Source organism: Bombina bombina, chromosome 2 (genome assembly GCF_027579735.1).
Source record: "Bombina bombina isolate aBomBom1 chromosome 2, aBomBom1.pri, whole genome shotgun sequence".
Taxonomy (NCBI): Eukaryota; Metazoa; Chordata; class Amphibia; order Anura; family Bombinatoridae; genus Bombina; species Bombina bombina.
In genome coordinates, this window is record NC_069500.1 from 109009961 (window position 1) to 109037258 (window position 27298).

The 27298-nt window shown below is 38.9% G+C and overlaps 1 protein-coding gene across 1 annotated transcript in view; it reads left to right on the plus strand.

Moving 5' to 3' along the window:
* Positions 1 to 27298, plus strand: part of WDR70 (WD repeat domain 70) — an 811922-nt gene that overhangs the window by 259640 nt on the left and 524984 nt on the right. Inside the window, 1 exon segment of the mRNA XM_053701217.1 lies at positions 21238 to 21314. Within this exon segment, the coding sequence (XP_053557192.1) occupies positions 21238 to 21314 (77 nt within the window).

Sequence of the window (27298 nt, forward strand, 5' to 3'; positions counted from 1 at the left end):
GGAACGTTTGAAGGAGGAGAGGTTAGGGGAGAGTCTGACAGCTCGAGGAAGTGTGTTCCAGAGGGTTGGTGCCGCATGAGAGAAGTCCTGTAGTCTAGCATGAGAGCAGGTGATGGTAGAGGGCACAAGGAGCAGGTCATTGTTGGATCTTTGGGGTGGGCTGGAGTATATTTGTGGATGAGTGAGGACAGGTAGGTTGGGGCATCATTGGTGAGGGTTTTGTCAGTCAGGGTGTGGATTTTGAATTTAATTCCGCTGTGAATGGGGAGCCAGTAAAGGGACTCACAGAGAGGAGCAGCAGAAACAGAGGGTCGAGAGAGGTGGATTAGCCTGGCAGATGCATTTAGGATGGATTGAAGGGGAGAGAGGCGGGAGAGAGGGAGGCCAGTTAGTAGGTTGTTACAGTAGTCAAGTCGGGAAATTACCAGGGAGTGGATTAGCTGTTTAGTAGCTTCAGTGCTCAGAAACGGCACATTGTGGAGATATTGCGTAGGTGGTTGCATCTTTCTAATAATGATGTGCTTTCTGTCTGCTGCTTCATTTGCCATATCCCTGACTCACACTTACATACTTCCTTTACCACAGTCATTAAACCACATAAGAAGGAAACTTTATGTTAAATAACAAGCTTGCCTAATGTTTAATGTTAAATATATAAATATTTACAGAAAGTATTGTTTGTGGCAGCTGTACTACTTTATAACAAGAGTCGGAGCTGATTATTTTACATTATTGTTTTCTTTTTCACAGTTGTAATAATTCTCATGCACCTAATTTGTTTTATTAGCAGTGACACAGGTGTGTTCAAAAGGTATCTGAACGAAAAATAAGTATAAATGGGTATTAAATGGACTTACAATCACAAAAAGAGCATTTTATTATTGCACTATTGCTTGTATATAAGCATGTGTTTAGCACCTGCAAAGGGGTCAAACACATAATTGAAGCCAGCTCCAGCACAGCAATGCCCTACTGAGAGCTAACTGAACACATCTGCTGAGCCAATGACAAGAGGCAAATGTGTATAGCTCTCATTCACCAGCCAGATCACAGTAGTGCATTGCTGCTCCTGAGCCTACCTTCATATGCTTGTTAACAAATGGCACCAAACAAACGGCTAGATTACGAGTTTTAGGTTATGAGTATAACGCTGCTTTTTCCCTACCGCCAGTTTTACGAGTCTTGTAGGTACAGCTGTAACGCACACTTTTTTGCCCGTCATGCAACGTAACTACCACACCTTTCAAAAAGTCCTTTTTCAATGGGACTTCCACCGCGCCGGTATTACGAGTTTGCCTGTCCGGCCAAAAAGTGAGCAGTACAGCCTATAACTACAAGATCCGTACTGTCATCTGAACGTCGGTAGTTATGGGTTTTACGTTACAGAGCTGTACCATAAAACTCATAACTAAAGTGTTACAAAGTACACTAACACCCATAAACTACCTATTAACCCCTAAACCGAGGCCCTCCCACATCGCAAACATGAAAATAAAAATATTAACCCCTATTCTGCCGCTCCGGACATCGCTGCCACTATAATAAACATATTAACCCCTAAACCGCCACACTCCCGCATTGTAAACACTAGTTAAATATTATTAACCCCTAATCTGCTGCCCCCAATGTCGTCGCCACCTACATACACTTATTAACCCCTAATCTGCTGTTCCTAACATCGCCGCAAATTACATTACATTACCCTAATCTGCTGCCCCCAAAATCGCCGCCAGCTAACTACACTTATTAACCCCTAATCTGCTGCCCCCACTATACTAAAGTTGTTAACCCCTAACGTAACCCCAACCCTTACACCCACTAACTTTAACATAATTAAAATTATTCCAAATAAAAATTTAAATTAATACCTAAATTATTCCTATTTAAAAATAAATACATACATACCTGTAAAATAAAACCTAAGCTAGCTACAATATATCTAATAGTTAGTTATATTGTATCTAGCTTAGGTTGTATTTGTATTTATTTTAACTAGGTAGACTAGTTAGTAAATAGTTATTAACTATTTACTAACTACCTAGTTAAAATAAATACAGTTACCTGTAAAATAAAACCTAACATGTCTTACACTAAAACCTACCATTACAGAAAAATTAAATAGATTAAACACTAAATTACACAAAATAAAAAAGAAATGATCAAATATTTAAACTAATTACACCTAATCTAATAGCCCTATCAAAATAAAAAGCCCCCCAAAATAAAAAAAACTCTAGCCTACACTAAACTGCCAATGTCCCTTAAAAGGGCCTTTTGCGGGGCATTGCCCCAAAGAAATCAGCACTTTTACCTGTAAAAAAAAATAATACAAACAACCCCCCAACAGTAAAACCCACCACCCACACAACTAACCCCCCCAAATAAAAACCTACCTAAAAAACCTAAGCTCCCCATTGCCCTGAAAAGAGCATTTGGATGGGCATTGCCCTTAAAAGGGCATTTAGCTCTTTTACGGTGCCCAAAGTCCCTAATCTAAAAATAAAAACCACCCAATAAACCTTTAAAAAACCTAACACTAACCCCCGAAGATCCACTTACAGTTTTTGAAGACCGGACATCCATCCTCATCCAAGTCTTCTTCATTCAAGCGACAAGAGATTCCACTCCAGGATTTCTCTCTCACCTAAACATACCTGCTCAGCTACACCACTCCCCTATTTAAGGCTTCTGTGTACCTTAAACAGGTGCTTAGTTATTGATGTTACAAGCAAGATACTACGCCTATGGCCTGTGATTTTCCTATCCCAGGACCAAATAACCTCTACAGTTTGGTATAAACTTAAAGACTAACCTATTCCTGCTGCTTTATGAGATCCTGTGTGACAATCTATTGCTGCTGTTAGGAAAACTACAAGCTGCTGTTCCCAATTCAGCACAGAACCGCTGCATGGAATAACAACTGTCCTTCAACACTTTCAGTGCCCTTCTCTCTGCATTGGATTCTTATCTTTGCGCTGAATCTATATCACCTCTCAGGAGAAGCTGTCCCTGACTCTCAACTAAAGGAATCGTTCCGGTTGTGAACGGAACTTAGCCACACACCCCGGGAACCGTGCAAGCTACAAGTTGAGGATACACCCAGAGCTCTGAGGTACAATTCTTTATCCAACATCTAAAGTTAAAGCTGCTAGTTTCTTTCAACTGTCTACTACTTACTCTGAGCTGCTCCGGTAACGGACATTTACCACGCCCCTTCTGGGTTGGTCTACATCAAGACAGGCTGTCACCCACAACACACAGACCAAGGAGACAGGCTTGTAAGCCACAGCAACTGAGCTCTCTGTTACAAACTTATACACACTTTGCCTGAACATTTGTTGCCTTATCACTTCATTCAGTATATAGCTGTCATTTACACACTGATCTTGCTGATGCTATTAACTCGTACAATCTTGGTGATTCAGAACTTTACTTTTTCGTTTGCTCAATACCCAATTTGTCTTTATAAGTGCAGTAACTTTTGGGATTCGATCTGGACATTAACACCTTATGCTCTAAACAAGTTTTTACGCTTCTGTTCATAAACTGCAGCATTTTCTTTCACACAGTCAACAAGTTGCAACAATTAAATTGAAAACAAATCAAACTCACTACAGTCAGTCTGGGCATAATTCCTGTATTAGCACAGAGACTTAAGTGAAACATTCTATCATTCAAGTTACCTTGATCTACAGTTGCTATCCACTTTCCATTAAGTAAGATACTTCTTACAAATCTCACACCAGGCGGGCAGAAGTCTTCATCCAGACAACATCTTCTATCTTCATCCTTCCGACGCGGAGCGACTCCATCTTCAAGACATCCGGCGCGGGGCATCCTCTTCTATAGATGGCTATTGAAGAATGAAGTTTCCTTTAAATGACATCATCCAAGATGGCGTCCCTTGAATTCCGATTGGCTAATAGAATTCTATCAGCCAATCGGAATTAAAGGGTAAAAAATCATATTGGCTGATGCAATCAGCCAATAGGATTGAGCTTCAATCCTATTGGCTGATCCAATCAGCCAATAGGATTAAGCTTGCATTCTATTGGCTGATTGGAACAGTAATTTTTATTTATATTTATTTTAATTATATTAAAGTTAGGGGCGTTATGGTTAGACTTAGGGTTAGGTTTAGGGGTTAATATATTTATTTAGTGTTAGTGATGTGGGAGGCCAGAGGTTTAGGGGTTAATAACTTAAGTATAGTGGCAGTGGCGACGTTGGGGGCGTCAGATTTTTGGTTAATAAGTGTAGGTAGGTGGCGGCAACATTGGGGGCGGCGGATTAAGGGCTAATAAGTGTAGGTAGGTGTCGGCGAGGTCGGGGCGGCAGATTACGGGTTAATAAGTGTAATGTAGGTTTCGGTGATGTCGGGGGCGGCAGATTAGGGGTGTTTAGACTCAGGGTTTATGTTAGGGTGTTAGGTTTAAAGGGACAGTCTACACCAGAATTGTTATTATTTTAAAAAATAGATAATCCCTTTAATCAATGGGGTTGCGTTACAGAGCTTTACGCTCAGTCATTGCAGGTGTTAGGCTTTTTTTTGCCGGCTCTCCCCATTGATGTCTATGGGGAAATCGTGCACGAGCACGTCAAAGCAGCGCTGGTGTATTGCCCACAAACGCCGGGTTTTGGAAAACCTTTCATAGCAGCGCTATTAAAGGTGAGCGGTGGAAATAACTTGCAAGTTAGTAGCGAGCCAGCCATAACGCAAAACTCGTAATCTGTCTGAAAGTAAATTAGAGAACAGAAGTAAATTAAAAACTTTCTTAACATTAAATGTTCTATCTGAATCATATTTCCCTTTCTCTTTAACATGACTGGCTTTTAGTGTATATGGGCAAGACAAAAACAATTAATTTATCCTTTTTTATACTTTTACTAATACAAGCTGTGAAAGCAATTCAATGACTATAATACAGTTTTGTTGCCATAAACCAAAGTGTCAATCACAGTCAATGCCAGCCTCCTTAGAATTCTATCAAGTAATTGTTTGTATAAGGCTATCAGTTAATTCATCATCTGGTGCTGTTTGTAGTCTTGACTAAGCATGGTTATGTTAATGCACTTTTTTACCTCTGTGATTACCTTGCATCTAAGCCTCTTCTGACTGCCCCCTAATCACATGGCTATTTATTTATTATTTATTGACTTGCATTTTAGCCAATTAGTTCATGCACAACTCCATGGGAGAGAGCACAATGTTATATATGGAAAAAAATAGAAGGTTTAAAATGTTATAAATGATATTAATATAACAATGTTGGTTGTGCAAAGCTGGGGAATGGGTAGTAAAGGCATTATCTATCTTTTTAAACAAATTTGATGTTCACTGTCCCTTTAAATCTGGTGGATTTGTGGTTGTACTGGTATGAACTTTAAAAAAAAGCAATTTTAAAGTATAAAATGTTAATTTATTGAATTTGACCAGGGTTTAAACCTTCTGCCCATCAGTATGGATATCTGTGACATTTTGTTCCTTTGTATTGAGAAATAGAAGCAAGGTTTTTCTCAGCTTCATTTGTCGGTATGGGTAAGTCATGTTCGTGGGCATTTTGCGTGATGCATATGGTGAAACATACAGTAGCTCAGTTTAGATTCACAGTCAAATGATGTCACAGATAAGCTACTATGCTATGGATGGCATTAAAGGGACATAGCCCCCCCAAAAATATTTCATGATTCAGATAGAGAATACAGTTTTTAAAAAGTTTCCTATTTACTTCTATTATCAAATTTATTTCATTCTCATGTTATTCCTGGTTGACGAGGACACTACATGACCGGAAACAGTGCTGCCATCTAGTGCTCCTGCTAATGTATAACATTGTATCTCCCCATCACCCCAAGTCCGCTGCCTAGGAGTTACACTTGACTCCAATCTGTCCTTCATACCACACATCCAATCGCTCTCTTCATTCTGCCGCAACCACCTGCGCAATATCTCCAAAATTCGTCCTTTTCTGAGGGCTGAAACTACTAAACAGCTAATCCATTCCCTAGTAATTTCCCGGCTTGACTACTGTAACAACCTACTAACTGGCCTTCCTCTCTCCCGCCTCTCCTCCCTTCAATCCATCCTAAATGCCTCTGCTAGGCTAATCCACCTCTCCCGACGCTCTGTATCCGCTGCATCCCTCTGTGAGTCCCTTCACTGGCTCCCCATTCACCGCAGAATTAAATTCAAAATTCTCACCCTGACCTACAAAGCCCTTACCAATGCAGCCCCCCCCACTTGTCCTCATTCATCAACAAATATACTCCAGCCCGTCCTCCAACAACGATCTACTCCTTGCATCTTCTACCATCACCTCCTCCCTGCATCTTCTACCATCACCTCCTCCCATGCTAGACTACAGGACTTCTCCCATGTGGAACCAACCCTCTGGAACACACTTCCTCGTGCTGTCAGACTTTCCCCCAACCTCTCCTCCTTTAAACGCTTCCTAAAGAACTTTTTGTTCAGGGAAGCCTATCTCCAAATCAGTAACTAATGAATTCCACTTGCCGAATAGTTACCCTCATCTAACATCATTCCCACCTTTGCGGTCCCCACCTCCTGTTTCTCACCCTTCTACCCATCTAGATTGTAAGTTCCCATGGGAACAGGGCCCCCAATTCCCCCTGTATTTGTTTGTTACATTTTGTCTGGTGTCTCATATTGTATTGTACTGTCCTTTTAGCTTTGTTACCCATGGACAGCGCTGCGGAATCTGTTGACGCTTTATAAATAAAGAATAATGATAATAAGTGTTGCAAAACTGCTGCTATATAGTGCTGCAGGCATGTGCACACTCTTGAGCTTACATTTCTGCTTTTCAACAAAGGATAACAAGAAAACAAAGAAAATTTGATAATAGAAGTAAATTAGAATTTTTTTTTTAAATTTTATGTTCTATCTATATCATTAAAGAAACAATTTGAGTTTTATGTCCCTTTAAGTTTATGTGAAACTGCTGCAAAATATTTTTAAGGGACATTAAAGTGAAAGTGAATCCTAGCGTTTTACTAACGCTAGGATTTAGTATTGAAACAAATAAAGGGGACTGTCATTCATGAAGTATAAGATATTTGATTCAATCGATCGCTGTTCTTAGCTGCTACAGCAGCCCACGGCTTAAAATGTTTTGGCTAAGAGGTGACGTTTTCGGCTCTTAGCCAATAGCCGTGCGGTATATCCGGCTTGGCGCCCATGGGAGCCGTATTTACCGCACGGCTATTGGCTAAGAGGTGAAAACATCACCTCTTAGCCAAAAAATCTTTTAGCCGTGCGCTGCTGTTCAAGGTAAAAACGTCGATCGATTGAATCAAATAATGGAACTTTCTACATGAAGTATCTTATACTTCATGAATGACAGTCCCCTTTATTTGTTTCAATAGTAAATACTAGTGTTTGTAAAACGCTAGGATTTACTTTCACTTTAAATCAAAATATCTCGGAGATTGCTTGATCATTGCATGGGCTCCTCAGCAAAGGAGATAAGATAAATAATCTAAGATGCTTTTCAAGGAATGTGTCCCTGGTCTGCAAAGCAATGTACATTTAAGGTAGTAGGGCTTTCTCACTATGGCCCCCTGAGCTGTAGGTTGGACAGCCCTATCCTTGAAGGTTATAATACTGCAGGGTTTGCTTGGAGTCTAAGAGCAGTGCTGTCTCAGAAGGTAGAAATAATGATCAAATGTTTCATACTGTGACTAGCAATTGATGTGTGTAAGAGGGTGATTGATTTCAATTGGAGCAAATGGTGTGTGTAGAATGGCGTTCGCAAGGATGACGCCAGCAGAGCGAGGTCGCGCTGAGAGGTATGTTGATAGCTTTTAATGTGCAGGTGAAATTGAGAAACCAAAATAATAAATGTTGTTACTTTCTGAGCTGAAACGGAAAATGTCTTGTTAGGGAAAGCAAATGCAAAACTATTTCAGGGATATGGAAAACGTTAGCATTGTTTTGTCTGGTTCTGCATGAGAAGTACTATCTATGAAACCTAGAGGGAAATGAACGAGCAAGCAGGAGAAGAATGGAAAATTAGTAAGTTAGAAAGGGAACATTGCCAGCTTCCACGCTCACCGTTTCCAGTCACAGATCGTGAACTTAGAAGCACAGACAACATAAAAATGTGTCTGCGGCTCAGATTAATTTGCTAATCACAGAATCTAAGCACAACACAAGAAGGATCACAGATCTTAAAATAAATAAATGCAATAATTGTTTAAAAGGGCATTAAACCTCAATAAGCATAGAGCAGTTTCTTATTGCTCTATTGTTCGGTTATACCTATGTGTTTAACCCCCACAAAGAGGCTAAAACACGCAGTTAAAGGGACATAATACTCATCTGCTAAATCACTTGAAAGTAATGCAGCATAACTGTAAAAAGCTGACAAGAAAATATCACCTGCACATCTCTATATAAAAAAGGAATATGTTTTACCTCAAAATTTCTTCTGCTGTGCTGTGTTAAAGGGACACTCAAGTCAAAATAAACTTTTATGATTCTGATAGAGCATGCATTTTTTAAGACACTTTCCAATTTACTTCCATTAGTCTGTGATTGGCTGATGTCTGTCACATGAAAGAAAAAAAAATGACTGTTTATTTGACATTCGGAGTAAGTGCTATTGCATTGTATTTTTATTATGTACTTGTTAATTATGTAATTCTACTGTCCAGCTGCAAGTTGAAAAAAACACAAAACAATAGCCAATCAGCATCAGTAGTGCTGGGTTAATGCTTTGCCTTTGCTGTGATCTCATGAGATTTCACTGAAATCTCATGAGATTTCACAGAATCTCCTGAAACAGAATAGGAAAATAACATGATTGTGACTGCACATGCCAGATACACACTCCCTAGCTTGTCCTGGGACAAGCATCCTGACTGGCAGCTTAAAGTCTCTACAGTGTGGTGTGAATACTTAGGAAATTTGAGGTAAAACATCTTCCTTTTTTACATAGAGATGTTCAGGTGATATTTTTTAATCATCTTTGTACAGCTATGCTGCATCACTTTAAAGTGCTTCAACATTTGGGTAGCATGTCCCGTTAAGACACTTTTAAAACTATTTCTATTTTCATATGTGCTTTGTTGTGTTGGTATCCATTGTAGTAAATGAATATACTACATATCCTACACTAGTGGGAGCTAGCTGGTGATTGCTGCCTTCATACATTTGTCTCTTGTGATTAGCTAGATGTGTTCAGCTAGCTACCAGTAGTGCAATACTGTTCCTCCAGCAAAGGATAACAAGAGAATTAAGCATATTTGATAGTTAAAGTAAATTTAAAGTTGTTTAAAATTGTATGTTCTATCAGAATTATGAAGGAAATTTTGGGGGTTTTCTGTCCCTTTAATTAAATCTGTTTTTTAATAAAGGTTACATATGTTTTTATTGGTGCAAATACAACTTTTACATCTGCTAGTTATTGACAAAAATACCACAGAAAATGCCTAAGATGTATTGGTGTTTATGTAATTTTTTTATGCTATGTGTTTACATTATATGCCAGACATAGTATGCTTTAGTCTTCTCTTGGTGATTTATGGGATAGGGTGTGACTAATGCTTTATAGGGGTAAATATTGCCTAGACATATAGACTCTTTTTGTTGCTTCAATTACCTAAGAGTGCAGCAGCCAGCCTGATGTCGTTTAACCTTTGCTTGCACCTCTAGGCTATGGTGCTGCGTTTTCACTCCTGCAGGGGGCAAGCCACCTTTGGTGGGCTGTCCTCTCAGTAGATATGATATGGAGGCGTTGTGCTAACGCTTGGGAGTGATTAATGGGTGTGTGTGGGTAAAAGTCTGCCAGACGCTTGCCCAGGAAGTCTTGTTACTGACCTCTGTCTTGTTGTGGGGGATGAAATAGCACAGTAATTGATGTTAAAAATGAAGATATGTACATTTTATAGATGAGCTGTTACAGTTACTTATATTTTGAGTGCAATGTGTTTGTGAGGTTTCACAAGTCATGCTTCTTCTTGGATTGTTTAAAAGCAAGTTGCGTTGCCCACCAAAAGTTTTTTTAATCTAGTTTAAATAGCCGGTAAAGAAAATACGCTGACGTTACACTTACTGTGGGCTAGATTATGAGTGAGGCTCAAATTAACACTCCCACTTGAGCGTTAATTGCGCTAGAATTAAGATTTTTGCGTTTGTCAGGGTTTCGTTGGTATTATGAGTTGAAAGTAAACTATTTTCGTTCTTGCGCTAACCTGACAAGTGTAATAATCCAAAGTTAGAAAAAAAAAACACCTTACTTGAGAAAAACCCAATTGCATATTCTCTTTTTTTTCATAATCCAATGTTATTTACATATCAGCATAATATGTTTTATTTATTCATAAATACATATATATATATATATATATATATCCATTGATATTTTGGTAACATATATATATAGATGATTATATATAGGTATAGATATATACAGATATATATAGGAATATCTATTTACAAATACATAGAACATATTCTGCTATGTGCAGAACATTGGAATGTGAAATATTTACACTAAATACATAGTTAAAGCCTTTATTAAAAATGAATATTGTATATATATGTTTTTACATGTTTTCATCTACTTAACGGCAAAGGGTTCCAATTTTCCTGTTTACGAATCCTCCAAATGCTTTCTTTTATACATATTAGTTAAACCGCCACTTTTTTTTTAGAAAAATAAATGATTAATTATATATTTATCTACAAATTTGATTCCGTTACGAACCCAAACTCCTCCCAGCCATTACTTCCTTCTTCTCCCTGGTGTGACGTATAGAGCGGTCCCACTCGCTCTATACGTATACTTCAAGTGCGCTTCCGTGTACACCTTCAATTGCGCATGCGTTTACAGCCGATTTTGTAGACTAGCTACATAGTATTCAATTAATTAATACATTCATTGAATATTATTCATACATCGAGCGCAGCTGTATTTTACTGTTCTACGTCTATTTCTAGCTATGAAATCGACTTGTAAGTATGAATACAATTTTTTAAAAATATTTTTATTGCACTTTACTGGGGACTTACTTTTAGAACAGATTTATCACTGACTAACTTATTTTTATATCTGCCGCTCAGTTGCTGATTATAAAAAAAAGACCTAATGTACCAAGGTTATTATACTCAGAACCAGTTATGTGTTTTTTGTATAGGTGATAGGTGGCCACCCAATATAGCGTTAATCTATTGCTATGGTGATCAGTTAATATTAGTAAATTCATCACAGCATTTTATGGTGACGAGATCTTACTTTTTTTTTATATAATGAGAGCTTCTCCGATCGCTACTTTCTCTTTCTGTAGACGATCTAAGTATATGCATGATTTCTGGCAAGTGCGCATGTGCAAAGCGTGAACGCGCATCTAAGCATAGATGAAGATTACGGCTTTCCCACATGCGCATTAGGATTCTGTGACGTAATTTAGGTTTTAACGCATGCGGATTAAGAATCTATGACGTATTGAAAAGGGGTTTGAAAGCCCCGGGGGGAATCGATGATTGGGAAAGAGCGCATCTAAACCTGTCACTCAAATAGCGAAGATGGCGGGTGGAGGAATCGTAGTGCGATATAACTGATAAAAAGTTAATTTCTGGCGTAAATATAGTGGTCAAAGAAAAATGATGAATTAAACTTCAAACTTTGCCTGCCTTTTTCCCCTAACATCTGAAACCTCCTATCTTTGAAGCAATATTTTTTTGAATATTTTTTTATTAGTGTTATGAGTGTAAATATACTTTGTAATGTATTTTTGATGTGTTTTGTGCAACTTTTATGTTTCACAAAACAGTTAAACAGAGCTCTGAAGTCTCGGTAATCATTCCAGCGTAAATTGCGATTGCGCTCACTCGATTGTGTTTACTTTCAACTCCTAATACGAACGGTAAGCCCGATGAGCGCAAACCCTTGCGATATACCCCTTATCGCTCAGCCACAAACATTTGCCCTCCACTCGTAATCTGGCCCTATATTAGATAAGATTTTGAAGCAACATCACCAGATACCAACGCTACTTACTCAATCAATTAAGGTTAAGAATTAAAAATAAGCAGTTTTACACTAAAAATAATTAGCCAAATCGATAACCCAACAAACACACATGCCCACCTTACAGATAATGCCCCTGTTTAATCCCTCAAAAAGAAATACACATGTCTATGGTTTTACGGTTTATATGTTTGCCATTCAAGCTGTGGTGCAATCAGTAAACCTTCAAAATCTGCTTTTTGTTGGTTGTTAATCTTAGCAGATAACTAGTTTGTGACATTTTTGCGAAGTAACGATTTTAATTTTTAGGTGTATTAAAGGGACCACAAAGTAAAAAAAGAAACTTTCATGATTCAGATAGAGTATACAATTTAAAACATCTTTCCAGCTAACTTCTATTATCAAATTTGCTTTGTTCTTTTTGTAACCTTTGCTGAAGAGTAAAGCTGAAGAGTTAAGAGGAGCTCAGGAGCGTGCATGTGTCCTTAGCACTCAATGGCAGCAATGTTTGTAACAATGCATGTAGCATACCATTTTGCAAACATTGCTGGCATGGAGTGCTAAATACACATGCATGCTAGCATTAGGGTTGCCACCTTGGCAATGTTTTCCTGAACACTTATGAGTTATGCATGCTGCAGGGTAAGCAGGACATCATATGGACATCACATGCATAGTGCTGATCAGGGCCGCCACTAGAAATTTTGGGGGCCCTGACTTAACCATTGATCAGGCCCCCCCCCCCCCCCTTTGACATGTGCAATTTTTGACCAAGTGACTAAAACGTATATGAACTTTATTCTTAAGTGTAGTCAAATTTGGAAATGTTGTAAAGGTAGTAGCACACAAACACAGAAACACACAGACACACTCATACACTGAAACACACACTCACACATAAGGATTCACATATAGACACTCTAGCAGACACGCAAAGAAACACACAAGCACACTAAGACACAGACACTCAGCACTTGTTTACATTGACCTGACAAGTAATGAGGTAGACTACAGTTTTGTCAAAAAAGGAGTTTTACAAAACAAAATATGGAGTTATGATTATCTTTTGTCAAGGAAGATGCCAACTAAATGATGACAACAGCATTCAGTGGCTGAAAGGAAGCGCCCTGAACTGCCTAAACAATAATTGAAAGGTTAAATGGTGGATTATTGACTTCCCGGAAAGGTCTCATTAGTCTCAAAGTCTGTAGAAAAATGTTAATACTCAGTAGTATGGTCAAAATGTCCTAAAAAGGAACAGACAATGGACAGGGCACACATACACACACACACACTGACAGAGACAGCCTCAGAAAACACACAAAGACATACACACACACACAGAGACACCCACAGAAAACACACAGAGAGACAACCACATAAAATACACATAGACATACACACACTCTCACAGAGACACCCACAGAAAATGCACAGACATACACATACCCACACAGAGACACCCACATAAAACACACAGACATACGCACACACCCTCACAGAGACATCCACAGAAAACATAGACATACATACATACACACACACCCTCACAGAGAAATCTACAGAAAACACACAAAGACATACACACCCACACTCACAGAGGCATTCAGAGAAAATGCACAAAGACATACATACACACACCCTCACAGAGACACCCATAGAAAAAGCACAAAGACATACACACACACCCTCACAGACATCCACTGAAAATACACAATGACATACACACCCACCCTCACAGAGAGACCCACAGAAAAAAAAATACATACACACTGATAGAGACACAAACAAAAGCACAAAGACATAAACACAGACACCCACAGAAACACTCACAGGAGGTAACATTTCTCCAACATTGGTGTGTCCGGTCCACAGCGTCATCCATTACTTGTGGGATATTCTCCTCCCCCACAGGGAAAGGCAAGGAGAGCACACAGCAAGAGCTGTCCATATAGTCCCTCCCAGGCTCCGCCCCCCCAGTCATTCTCCTTGCCGCTCTGAACAAGTAGCATCTCCTCGGGGATGGTGAGGAGTTTGTGGTGTTTAGTTGTAGTTTTTTATTCTTCTATCAAGAGTTTGTTATTTTAAAATAGTGCTGGTATGTACTATTTACTCTGAAACAGAAAGAGATGAAGAGTTCTGTTTATAAGAGGTGTATGATTTTAGCAGCAGTAACTAAAATCAATTGCTGTTCCCACACAGGACTGTTGAGATGAGAGAACTTCAGTTGGGGGGAACAGTTTGCAGACTTTTCTGCTCAAGGTATGACTAGCCATTTTTCTAATGCTGGAAGGCTGTCATTTTTCCCTCATGGGGATCGGTAAGCCATTTTCTTAGTCTCAAACAGAATAAAGGGCTTATTATGGGCTATAAACTGGTAGACACTTTTAGGGGCTAAATCGATTGCTTTATTTAAGTATTATATGCAGTTTGAAATTGAATTTCACACTTTTATAACATTGGGGAACGTTTTTAGCACCAGGCACTTGTTAAGACACCTTCCCAGTCAGGAAGGGCCTTTCTCTGTAGTAGGCAGAGCCTAATTTTCGCACCATTATTGCGAAGTTACTTTTGAGTACAGTACATGCAGCTGCATGTGTGAGGGTCTGGAATCCACTAAAAACGTTCCTAGAAGGCTTCATTTGGTATCATATACCCCCCTGGGATTGGTGAAGTCGCAGCAAAGGCTGTGGCTGGGACTGTAAGGGGGTTAAAATTGTAAACGGCTCCGGTTTCAACATTTTAAGGGTTAACAGCTTGAAAATTGGGGTGCAATACTTTGAATGCATTAAGACACTGTGGTGAAAATTTGGTAAAGATTGGATAATTCCTTCATAGTTTTTCACATATTCAGTAATAAAGTGTGCCCTGTTTAACATTTAAAGAGACAGTAACGGTTTTGTTTTAAAACGGTTTTTGTGCTTTATTAACCAGTTTAAGCCTGTTTAACATGTCTGTACCTTCAGATAGATCATGTTCTGTATGTATGGTAGCCAATGTGGTTCCCCCTTCAAATATGTGTGATAATTGTGCCATAGCGTCCAATCAAAGTAAGGACAGTACTGTCACAAATTGTAAAGTTGCCCAGGATGATTCCTCAGATAAGGAGGTGCTATCTAGAAGGAAGTAGACATAGTTCTACATCATCTCCTTCTGTGTCTATACCAGTTATGCCCGCGCAGGCAACCCCTAGTACTTCTAGCGCGCCAATGCTTGTTACTATGCAGCGATTGACGGCAGTAATGGATAACTCCATAGCTAATATTTTATCCAAAATGCCAGCATTTCAGAGAAAGCGCTATTGCTCTGTTTTAAACACTGTAGAGCAGGAGGGCGCTGATGATAATTTTTCTGTCATACCCTCACACCAATCTGAAGTGGCAGTGAGGGAGGATTTGTCAGATGGGGAAATTTCTGATAGGAAGAATTTCTCAGCAGGCAGAACCTGATGTTGTGACATTTAAATTTAAATTAGAGCATCTCCGCGCATTACTTAAGGAGGTGCTATCTACTCTGGATGATTGTGACAATCTGGTCATCCCAGAAAAATTGTGCAAGATGGACAAGTTCCTTGAGGTCCCGGTGCACCCTGATGCTTTTCCGATACCCAAACGGGTGGCGGACATAGTGTATAAGGAGTGGGAGAACCCAGGCATACCTTTTGTCCCTCCTCCTATATTTAAGAAATTGTTCCCTATGGTCGACCCCAGGAAGGACACATGGCAAACAGTCCCTAAGGTCGAGGGGGCGGTTTCTACTCTAGCTAAGCGCACAACCATTCCTATTGAGGACAATTGTGCTTTCAAAGATCCTATGGATAAATAATTGGAGGGTTTGCTTAAAAAGATTTTTGTACAGCAAGGTTACCTCCTTCAACCTATTTCGTGAATTATTCCTGTCACTACAGCGGCGTGGTTCTGGTTCGAGGAACTGGAAAAGTCGCTCAGTAGGGAGACTCCGTATGAGGAAGTCATGGACAGAATTCACGCACTTAAGTTAGCTAATTCCTTTATTTTAGACGCCGTTTTGCAGTTAGCGAGGTTAGCGGCGAAAAATTCAGGGTTTACAATTGTGGCGCGCAGAGCGCTCTGGCTAAAGTCTTGGTCGGCGGATGTATCTTCCAAGACAAAATTGCTTAATATTTCAAGGGTAAGACCCTTTTTGGGCCAGAATTGAAAGAGATTATTTCAGACATCTCTGGGGGAAAGGGCCATGCCCTCCCACAAGATAAACCTTTCAAGGCTAAGAATAAGTCCAATTTTCGTTCCTTTCGCAATTTCAGGAACGGACTGGCTTCCAACTCGGCAGCCTCTAGACAAGAGGGTAACGCTTCCCAGACTAAACCAGCTTGGAAATCAATGCAAGGCTGGAACAAGGGTAAACAGGCCAAGAAGCCTGCTGCTGCTAGCAAAACAGCATGAAGGGGTAGCCCCCGATCCGGGACCGGATCTTGTAGGGGGCAGACTCTCTCTTTGCTCAGGCTTGGGCAAGAGATGTTTAGATCCCTGGGCACTAGAAATAGTCTCTCAGGGTTTTCTTCTGGAATTCAAGGAACTACCCTCAAGGGGAAGGTTCCACATGTCTCACTTATCTTCAAACCAAATAAAGAGACAGGCATTCTTACATTGTGTAGAAGACCTGTTAAAGATGGGAGTGATACACCCAGTTCCAACTGTGGAACAAGGTCAGGGGTTTTACTCAAATCTGTTTGTAGTTCCCAAAAAAGAGGGAACTTTCAGACCAATTCTGGATTTAAAAACTCTAAACAAATTTCTCAGAGTTCCATCGTTCAAAATGGAAACCATTCAAACAATTTTACCTTCAATCCAGGAGGGTCAATTTATGACTACCGTGGATTTAAAGGATGCGTATCTACATATTCCTATCCACAAAGATCATCCAAAGATTTTCACAAAGGTGCTAGAGTCCCTTCTAGCAGTTCTAAGACCAAGGGGTATTGCAGTGGCACCTTATCTGGACGATATTCTAATCCAAACGTCGTCTCTTTCCAAAGCAAAGGCTCATACAGACATTGTTCTAGCCTTTCTCAGATCTCACGGGTGGAAGGTGAACGTAGAAAAGAGTTCCCTGTCTCCGTCGACAAGAGTTCCCTTCTTGGGGACGATAATAGATTCTTTAAGAATGAAGATCTTCTAAACGCTTGTCAAGTTCTTCACTCTATTCTGCAGCCTTCCATAGCTCAGTGCATGGAAGTAGTAGGGTTGATGGTTGCAGCAATGGACATAGTTCCTTTTGCTCAAATTCATCTAAGACCATTACAACTGTGCATGCTCAAGCAGTGGAATGGGGACTATACAGACTTGTCTCCATAGATTTAAGTAGACCAGATGACCAGAGACTCACTCCGTTGGTGGTTGTCACAGGATCACCTGTCTCAGGGAATGAGTTTCCGCAGACCAGAGTGGGTCATTGTCACGACCGATGCCAGTCTATTAGGCTGGGGCGCGGTCTGGGATTCCCTGAAAGCTCAGGGTCTATGGTCTCGGGAAGAGTCTCTTCTCCCGATAAACTTCCTGGAACTGAGAGCGATATTCAATGCTTTCCGGGCTTGGCCTCAACTAGCGAAGGCCGTATTCATAAGATTCCAGTCAGACAACATGACGACTGTAGCTTACATCAACCATCAGGGAGGAACAAAGAGTTTCTTGGCGATGAGAGAGGTATCCAAGATCATCAAATGGGCGGAGGATCTCTCCTGACATCTATCTGCAATTCACATCCCAGGAGTAGACAACTGGGAGGCGGATTATCTGAGTCCTCAGACTTTCCATCCGGGGGAGTGGGTACTCCACCCGGAGGTTTTTGCCCAGTTGACTCAATTATGGGGCATTCCAGACATGGATCTGATGGCGTCTCGTCAGAACTTCAAGGTTCCTTGCTACGGGTCCAGATCCAGGGATCCCAAGGCGACTCTAGTGGATGCATTAGTGACGCCTTGGTCGTTCAACCTAGCTTATGCGTTTCCACCGTTCCCTCTCCTTCCCAGGCTTGTAGCCAGGATCAAACAGGAGAAGGCCTCGGTGATTCTGATAGCTCCTGCGTGGCCACGCAGGACTTGGTATGCAGACTTGGTGAATATGTCATCGGCTCCACCAGGGAAGCTACCTTTGAGACAGGATCTTCTAGTACAAGGTCTATTCGAACATCCAAATCTAGTTTCTCTCCAGCTGACTGCTTGGAAATTGAACGCTTGATTTTATCCAAGCGCGGGTTTTCAGATTCAGTGATAGATACTCTGGTCCAAGCCAGAAAACCTGTGACTAGAAGGATTTACCATAAAATATGGAAAAGATATATATGTTGGTGTGAATCCAAGGGATTCTCATGGATTAAAATTCCCAGGATCCTCTCCTTTCTCCAAGAAGGTTTGGATAAGGGATTGTCAGCGAGTTCTCTAAAAGGACAGATTTCTGCTTTATCTGTCTTGTTACACAAACGACTGGCAGCTGTGCCAGATGTGCAAGCTTTTGTACAGGCTTTGGTCAGAATCAAGCCTGTTTACAGACCTTTAACTCCTCCCTGGAGTCTAAATTTAGTTTTTTCAGTTCTTCAAGGGGTTCCATTTGAACCCTTACAATCCATAGATATCAAGTTACTATCTTGGAAAGTTCTGTTTTTGGTTGCTATTTCTTCTGCTTGAAGAGTTACTGAACTATCTGCTTTGCAGTGTGACCCACCCTATCTGGTGTTCCATTCAGATAAGGTTGTTTTGCGTACCAAGCCTGGTTTTCTTCCAAAAGTTGTTTCCAACAAGAATATTAACCAGGAAATAGTTGTCCCTTCTTTGTGTCCGAATCCAGTTTCAAAGAAGGAACGTTTGTTACACAATTTAGATGTAGTCCATGCTTTAAAGTTCTATTTAGAAGCAACAAAGGATTTCAGACAAACTTCTTCTTTGTTTGTCGTTTATTCTGGTAAGAGGAGAGGACAAAAAGCTACTGCTACCTCTCTTTCTTTCTTTCTGGCTGAAAAGCATTATCCGATTGGCTTATGAGACTGCCAGACGGCAGCCTCCTGAACAAATCACAGCTCACTCTACTAGGGCTGTGGCTTCCACATGGGCCTTCAAGAACGAGGCTTCTGTTGATCAGATATGTAAGGCAGCGACTTGGTCGTCTCTGCACACTTTTGCCAAATTCTACAAATTTGATACTCTTGCTTCTTCGGAGGCTATTTTTGGGAGAAAGGTTTTGCAAGCCGTGGTGCCTTCTGTTTAGGTAACCTGATTTGCTCCCTCCCTTCATCCGTGTCCTAAAGCTTTGGTATTGGTTCCCACAAGTAATGGATGACGCCGTGGACCGGACACACCAATGTTGGAGAAAACAGAATTTATGCTTACCTGATAAATTACTTTCTCCAACGGTGTGTCCGGTCCACGGCCCGCCCTGTTTTTTTAATCAGGTTTGAAAAATTTCTTTCTCTATACACTACAGTCACCACGGCACCCTATAGTTTCTCCTTTTTTTCTCCTAACCGTCGGTCGAATGACTGGGGGGGCAGAGCCTGGGAGGGACTATATGGACAGCTCTTGCTGTGTGCTCTCCTTGCCTTTCCCTGTGGGGGAGGATAATATCCCACAAGTAATGGATGACGCCGTGGACCGGACACACCGTTGGAGAAAGTAATTTATCAGGTAAGCATAAATTCTGTTTTTTGCACATTGCATCCCCTATATCAACAGTGTGTGACATGGATGATAAAAAATTGCAGAAATTAAGAGATCACCTTTTAAAGAATCATATTTGTAAATATGTAAACAAAAATAATTATGTGAATTCAAAATTGTACATTAATGATCTGGGTAGATAGCTAGATGAAGAAAAGTACTTTTTAAAGGTTGACATATGTTTGTTTTTTTTTCCCCATTTTCCCCAACCAAGTGCACCACTTCAAATATGGTGTACAAATGTTCCCATCTGTCAGCTTAGCTTGTTTGTATGTATTTCAAAATTAAGTCAGCTGTAGTGTAAACTGAACAGTGTTAAGTTAACCTGTCTTATTTCAAACACTGAGCAATCTTAGTCTGAGAGTATAACATTTTATGCAGATGTAAAAATCTTAGATAAAATGCCTCCTTGCATCTGGAAAGTCCTTGCATAAAGGGGCAGTAAACTGGAATGTAATTAAAATATATATATTAATTTAAAAAAAACATATACCTGCCAAAAGGGCACCTACCATTTGCGTATTAAGGAGGAAACATTTCTGCATGGCTTTAAATATCTAATTTCTACAGCATTGTCAAATAATCATAAATACACTGCTGCATATTGCTAAAAAAAATAGTTTTTATGGACCCCTGGCCCCACCATACAACTACTACCACACTGAAGTTAAAATCTGAAATTGCACAAAGTTACATCCTCTTCAAATAAAAGTGATCTGCCGTCTGACTCAGACACACACTGTACAAACTGAAGTGCCAAGTCTGTCTCACACTGTGCATAGTGGTTTAGTGCACACTCAGAAATCTTCTCAAATGCTTTACTCCTTGTAATAACATTTCCCATTCTCAATAGCTTTACTCCTTGTAATAACATTTCCCACTCTCAATAGCACTCTGCTGTAGTACCCTCTGGTGGCTGCCAACATTTTTTTTTTTTAAATAAGTTGTTCTTGCCTCATGGGGCCCCCTGGCCCATTGGGCCCCTGACAAGAGTCACCCCTCTCAACCCCTGATGGCGGCCCCGGTGATGATGAACAGCACAATACATGTTCTCTACATACGCTGTAAGTGTCCAGGAAAACATGGCAGTCATAGCTAGCAGACACTTTTAAACATACTGCAATCCGAAACATCCATTGTTTTTCCTGTTTTTAATACTTGGACAAATGGACACTGTTATAATGCAGCACATAAAATAAATACAAAAAATAAATTCTAAGCGAGAAACAAAATCATAGGAATAAAACAAATTAGTTTTAATTAATTTGAAGTCTAATTAGCAGATTTTTGAGTGTACAATATCTACCAGCCTGTTAATACCTTGAGATGTCTGGGTCCTTTTAAACCCTTGTGAGCCAGCACTGTTCATTTTATTGTCTAGGACAATATACTGTAATTCAGCTACAATTTAATGCCACTTTATTGAATTTATTTGTTTTATTTATTTATTTTTAATATTTTTTTATTGTTATATTATTTGACAGTAAATACATAAACAGGACAAATAATTTATTTTTTTATGGATAATACAAATGTTTTATTTTGTTTTTAATGCAGGGTCACACTGCCATGCTTAATGGAGGATGCTGGCATCCAAAGATAAAAGAAGAATTTCTCACCTGCTCCAATGATGGGTAAGTCTGTCATATTTATTTATGCTTCCAATGTCTTGCACTAAATAAAGTAAAACCAATCTAGTGATTTAATATTCTGGCATCAGTATGACACAAACTATATACAATATGGCTCCTAGAATTTTAGCCAGGCTACGATTTTTTTTCATTATTATTTTACATATATACCCTACAAGAGGCACAAAGATTTCTAATTTACATATACACTCTCTTAGCAATGCTTGCATTTGTAAACCTTTATATATCTAGGCATAAATCCTGTAAACGCAAAGGTAATATCCAACTAAGCCTTGCAGCTCCTGAGCTTGACATAGCTGGTGATTGGTGGAGTAGTGCACTCACTGGCTGTGTCCTGCTCAGGGGGCGCAAGACTTAAACCTATAGTTATCTAGTTTTATTATTGCAGAAATGACATGGAAATTAAAACTTTGTAACCGGCTCCTTAGATTTCTGTCTGGCTCCTTCTAAATTTCATATAAATTTGTCAGACTCTGATTTCCCACAATTCTCACAATTTCCAGATGCAAAATTTACATTATATGTGAACTTTGAAACAAAATCTCTACAGCACATCTATAGCTGCACTGGTAAAGAAAAGCAACTGTCTGATAGGGCACCTAGCCAACCAATTACTCATGGGAGTAACCCCAACCAATTGGATAAAATAGCTTTTTATTAATGCCTTTTTTTCTGGCATTGTACAGCTTTTTTCTACTCTAATCTGTAAGAAAAAAGCTATGCCAAGTGCTTGGCAGAGGTTTTTGTAGGTTTTTCAAATTTAAGGCCATTCATCACTAATGAGTTGGGTGACAAAAAAGTTGGTTGCTTTCAGTTCAGACCTTATCATATTAAAGACAATAGAGGGATTATTATTATTAGTATTTAATTGTAAAGTGCTGCAAAATTCTGTAGCGCTGGAATCACTGCCTGTCTCCCCAGGATACCTTGCCTGTCATCTGCTTTTCACTCCTTAATCCTCAAAATTTTCAAAGATGCATAAGTCCATCCACAAAAACACTCTGATGCCTTTTCATACCAAACCCCAGAATGCATAGCTTCCCCTGTTTCTCCCCCAAAGATCTGTTATCTCTGAGATGTGGATGATTTTTTTCTGGATATGTGGATCTCATGTATTGTTTACTTCAGTGCTGAATAATGTTTTACCCTGTCCCCCTCAAAACAAAATCTTCTCTTTACAGAAATACTTGCATGAGTAATGCTTCCTGTCCCTTTGCATGTATAGGTATATGACTTCTATTAAACAAACTTGTAAGGTGTAGCATTCAGGGCCATTAAATTCTACATCTCAATGCTCTGAACAAGTTAATCACACATTTCTGATTCACAGTTGCTTTATCCCTTTCTGGGAGCTACAGAATCTGGTCAGTATATGTTTACTGTTGACCTGAAACACACTTATGTGGATATCCCCATTTATCCCACTCACTATGGGCAAGATTTATCATTGCTATGCTCTGATATTTGCACCTAAAAATGTGCTTAAATAAGTGCCCCTATTTATCATTCAAAAATGTGCATAACATTAGGCAAGTTAGACTGTAAACTTAAAGGGACACTGAACCCAAATGTTTTCTTTCTTGATTCAGATAGAACATGCAATTTTAAGCAACTTTCTAATTTACTCCTATTATCAATTTTTCTTCATTCTCTTGCTATCTTTATTTAAAAATGAAGGCATCTAAGCTTTTTAATTAGTTCAGGACTCTGGACAGCACTTTTTTTTTTATTGGTGAATGAATTTATCCACCAATCAGCAAGAACAACCCAGGTTGTTCACCAAAAATGGGCCGGCATCTAAACTTACATTCTTGCATTTCAAATAAAGATACCAAGAGAATGAAGAAAATTTGATAATAGGAGTAAATTAGAAAGTGGCTTAAAATGTCATGCTCTATCTGAATCACAAAAGAAAAAAATTGGGTTCAGTGTCCCTTTAAATGACATAGTTAATTGTATTTCCTATAGTACTCCTCATTAATACGACTTGTTACAAATGTATCATTTCTTTTCTCCTATAAAGGACTGACAGTTCTGCAAATGCCTGCATTAAAAGTCTCCATAACTACTGTGTAGAACTGCTTTAGAAATCTATTCTATACCAGTTGTAGAAGGAATGTTAGGGAAATAAAGGGCTCATTCGAATTACGATTCTCCTTGAGCTTGATACATCTTGCTCGTTTAATTTTACTTCTGGCGGCTAACTTTTTATTATTCACATATACCATCTTTCTACCTCCATTTAAAAAAAAAAACTAAAAAAAAACAACTTGTACTTGTAGATTTAAAGTGTTGCTTTTTAATTTTTTGTATTTACTCAAACCATATCAGAATAAATGTATATAAACTAGTTCTTATTCTCCCTTAAGCTAGTCCTTAATAGCTCATAAGCAATGTTGCAAATAATTTGATGTCAAAGACTATTTAGAGCATTGTATGATTACACTAAGGGCAAGATTTATATATTTGCGAGTGGATAGGATTCACATGTAGTGAACCTGTCCGCATCTTATTGCAAATTGTGGGGTGAATATGTTCCCTATATCTATCACTGCATGAGGAAACGCATGTAATACCGTCCCCTACCCTCAGGCAACTAATTGCATGAAAGTAGGGCTTGTCAATCACCCCGGTTGAATGAATCCTGGGTGATTTTTATCCGCCAACTTAAGTTTAGTGGAGAGGGTTTATGAAGTAGAGTTTTAAACTGATGCTTCATAAATATCAGTTGCAGGCTCAAATGAGTGAGCCTGCAACCGATTGCGCATTCGCCTTGTCATAAATCTTGCCCTAAGAGTGACTAAACACCACAAAGAGTTAAAGTGTTTTGCGCTGATTAGCAGCAATGTCATGCAGGTACACAGGGGGCCTTTAACTATGTGCTTAACCCATAAAATGTTTTAAGAAAATACTGTGTTTCATCATTGCCCTAGCATATCCTTTCAAGAAATCCAGCATTATATGACAACAAACATAACTGAGTCACAAAACAATATCTTCTGTGTAACTTATTCTTGTACAGATTTGTAAAAGCCAGTTAGCATTTTCATCTTGAATTATTTTATTAATACCATTTGTGCTTGAGATAAACAAATCTTTAGAGGTAAAGTTGCAGCTTTTTACAACCTAATAGCTTGTCCATGTAGGTTTCAGGAATCCTTAAGATGAGTCTTACACAAGGTCACAACTTTACCACACTTGTGTCGTTTCAAGTCATTTACTCCTTTCATTAAGGTCACTAACCTGCCCGTGTGCCATTACTTATTGTGACTTTGGTCCCTGCCATATATTTGTCATGCCATTTCAAAGACATTCTAATTGATTCCCTGTAGTCGCTGCCAGCTCAGTTTCCTTTTTTTATGTGTGGAATGTTTACAAAGTTCTAAGAGTGAGTGGACAAGTTATTTAGTTTAGCCCTGGATTTTTAGAATTTGATATATAATGTATTAAATGTTTATACATATACTTAAAGCAAGCCAAGATACCCAATAATAAAACAATGACAGTAAACTAGAAAAAAAGTACAGAATAGGAAAGAATACATATTTTCATTTGAACATATAAATATAAAATGACCCTCAACAACAGATTTGATCTGAGACCAAGGATGTACAAAAAGAAACATTAAAATAAGGTTTAGTGAAATCGATTGTACATAAAATATCAGCGCTACAGAATTTTGCAACGTTATACAAATAAATAATGATAATAATATGCAAAGTCTAATAATAGTGCAACCCTAGATTTACTAAAATATATCATGTGGTTACAAGTATTCATATTGCATTTCAATTTAGAGTATGAGCTTAAAACTGAATTTGGTAATAAAAATGAGAGTGCTTTCATTAGAGCTCTGGTATAGTTTTGTTCAGTAAGTGTCAGAGATCTGAAAGCATACAATTCCTTATCTCATGATGTAGTTTAAGATTTTCTACGTGGTTTTAATTTTAGAATCGGTTTCTTAATGTTAGAAATAGCAGTCTATGGGCTAGATTACAATTATAGTGCGCTCAATAACCAATATCGTTGGACCGTGCTACCATTAGTGTGCAACTTTGATATTACAAGTTCATGGTAAAGCATGCTAACCTGAAGTGGCCGACTTCGCTCAAGTGCAACCTATACTTTCAATGGATATTGCGACCGAACTAACTTGCGCTGGTATTATAAGTTTAAAGTTATACTTTGTGCCGAAACTACACTAGGGGGCCCATTTATCAACCCGCAGGGAGGTGTCAATCAACCCGATCGTATTCGATCGGGTTGATTTCCGGCGATTCCTGTCCGCCTGCTCAGAGCAGGCGGACAGGGTTATGAAGCAGCGCCAGAAACACGGCCCTTGATAAATGGGCCTGTAGATGTGAAGTCAACTGTAAGGGTTAATAAAAATGTTGCACATGTAAAGCGGGCTGAAAAAAAATAAAAAAATACAATAAAGTATTACATACAGTACATATATACATTTTATAATAAAATATCTTATTTTAATATTAATAAAAAGGTGTTAAAAGGTGTATGATATATATTAAGGTGTTTGACTGGGAAGGGCTCCAATGTGTATACACATTATATATATATATATATATATATATATATATATAGTATAATTATGTATGTGTGTGTATATATGTATATACATGTGTTTATATGTGTAAATATGTATGTGCACACATTAATACATTCCAATGTTCTACACATAGAAATATATATATCTGTATATACAATATATCTCTCTTTCTCTCTTTATATAGATATATAGGTATAGATATGTATAGATATATATTTTACAAACAAATATTCAGATATAGAAATATATATATAAATATATATATATTAAAAATTCTATGTGATGAACATTGGAATTCAAAGTATTCATAACTCACTTCGGATTTAGTGCAGTTACTCTAATGCAGTGTCGGGTTAGTGTGCAACCAATAACTTTTTTTAACAGAGTGCCCCATAGAAGTCTATGGGGAGAAGAAGTTTGCACGGTTGCAGAATCCAAAGTCCTAAAGTTAGTGTGCATCAGACTTTTCCTCTTATGCTTTTTATTTTCAACTTGTAAATCGTGTGTTTACCCACCTGTGTACCACTTCTGCCTTTGTGATTTTCTTAATAATATAAAAAAAAATCGCCTGATCTCCTCCCTACAAGCTTAGCCCAATTAAGTGGGTTGTGGTTTCAAAAAGAAAACAAAAAACAACCCAGCTATTTCATATAAAAAATAAACCTAAAGGAACATTTTGCCATTCATTTTATACTCTATTATCGATTGTGCTCAAGGACTGATTTTGTCTCATTTTGTTTAAAAGGACAGTAAATGTTGAATAAAGTTCACATTATATGCAGAGTATGTGCATTACTAAAGTTGTGTATTATACATACATTTTATAGTTGCCTGATTAAAATAAAAATGACGAGGCAGCGCAGATGAACACAGGTTTATCATCCAGGGGTCCCCCCTTCTTATCCGGATCCTGTGGACCCCCACACTACAGAAAGGGAACGGAGACTGCAGTTCCTTTCCCCATCGCTGTCTCTTCCTTGCAGGCCTTGTGATGCCAACACAAATGGATGAGGCTACCTGCTGAAGCAGGCATTGTTAGACAGCTAGCCAAGGGGCTAGGAAAAAGAGGTATTGGAAAGCCCACATCTCAGCCCACAAGCCACTTACAAGGACAAATTAAATGAAAGAGGTTGCCCTTGTAAGTAGCAGGTGATCGCTATGAAAATGGCGAATACCTTTCAAATGCTGTTGAAGAGGGGATCTAATGGAGCCCCTATCTACCCCCCTGTTTTGATAAGAGGCCCCTTAGGGGAAAGTTTATTGTGTTAACAATGATCACCTGTCAGAACCATAAGCATATGGAACAATATCAGAAGTGGTGATGTATTGCCCCCCACAATAAATACATAAACCTGAGACCCCTTATTTAAAGCAATCCTGGTCTTTCACATGAGTGTTC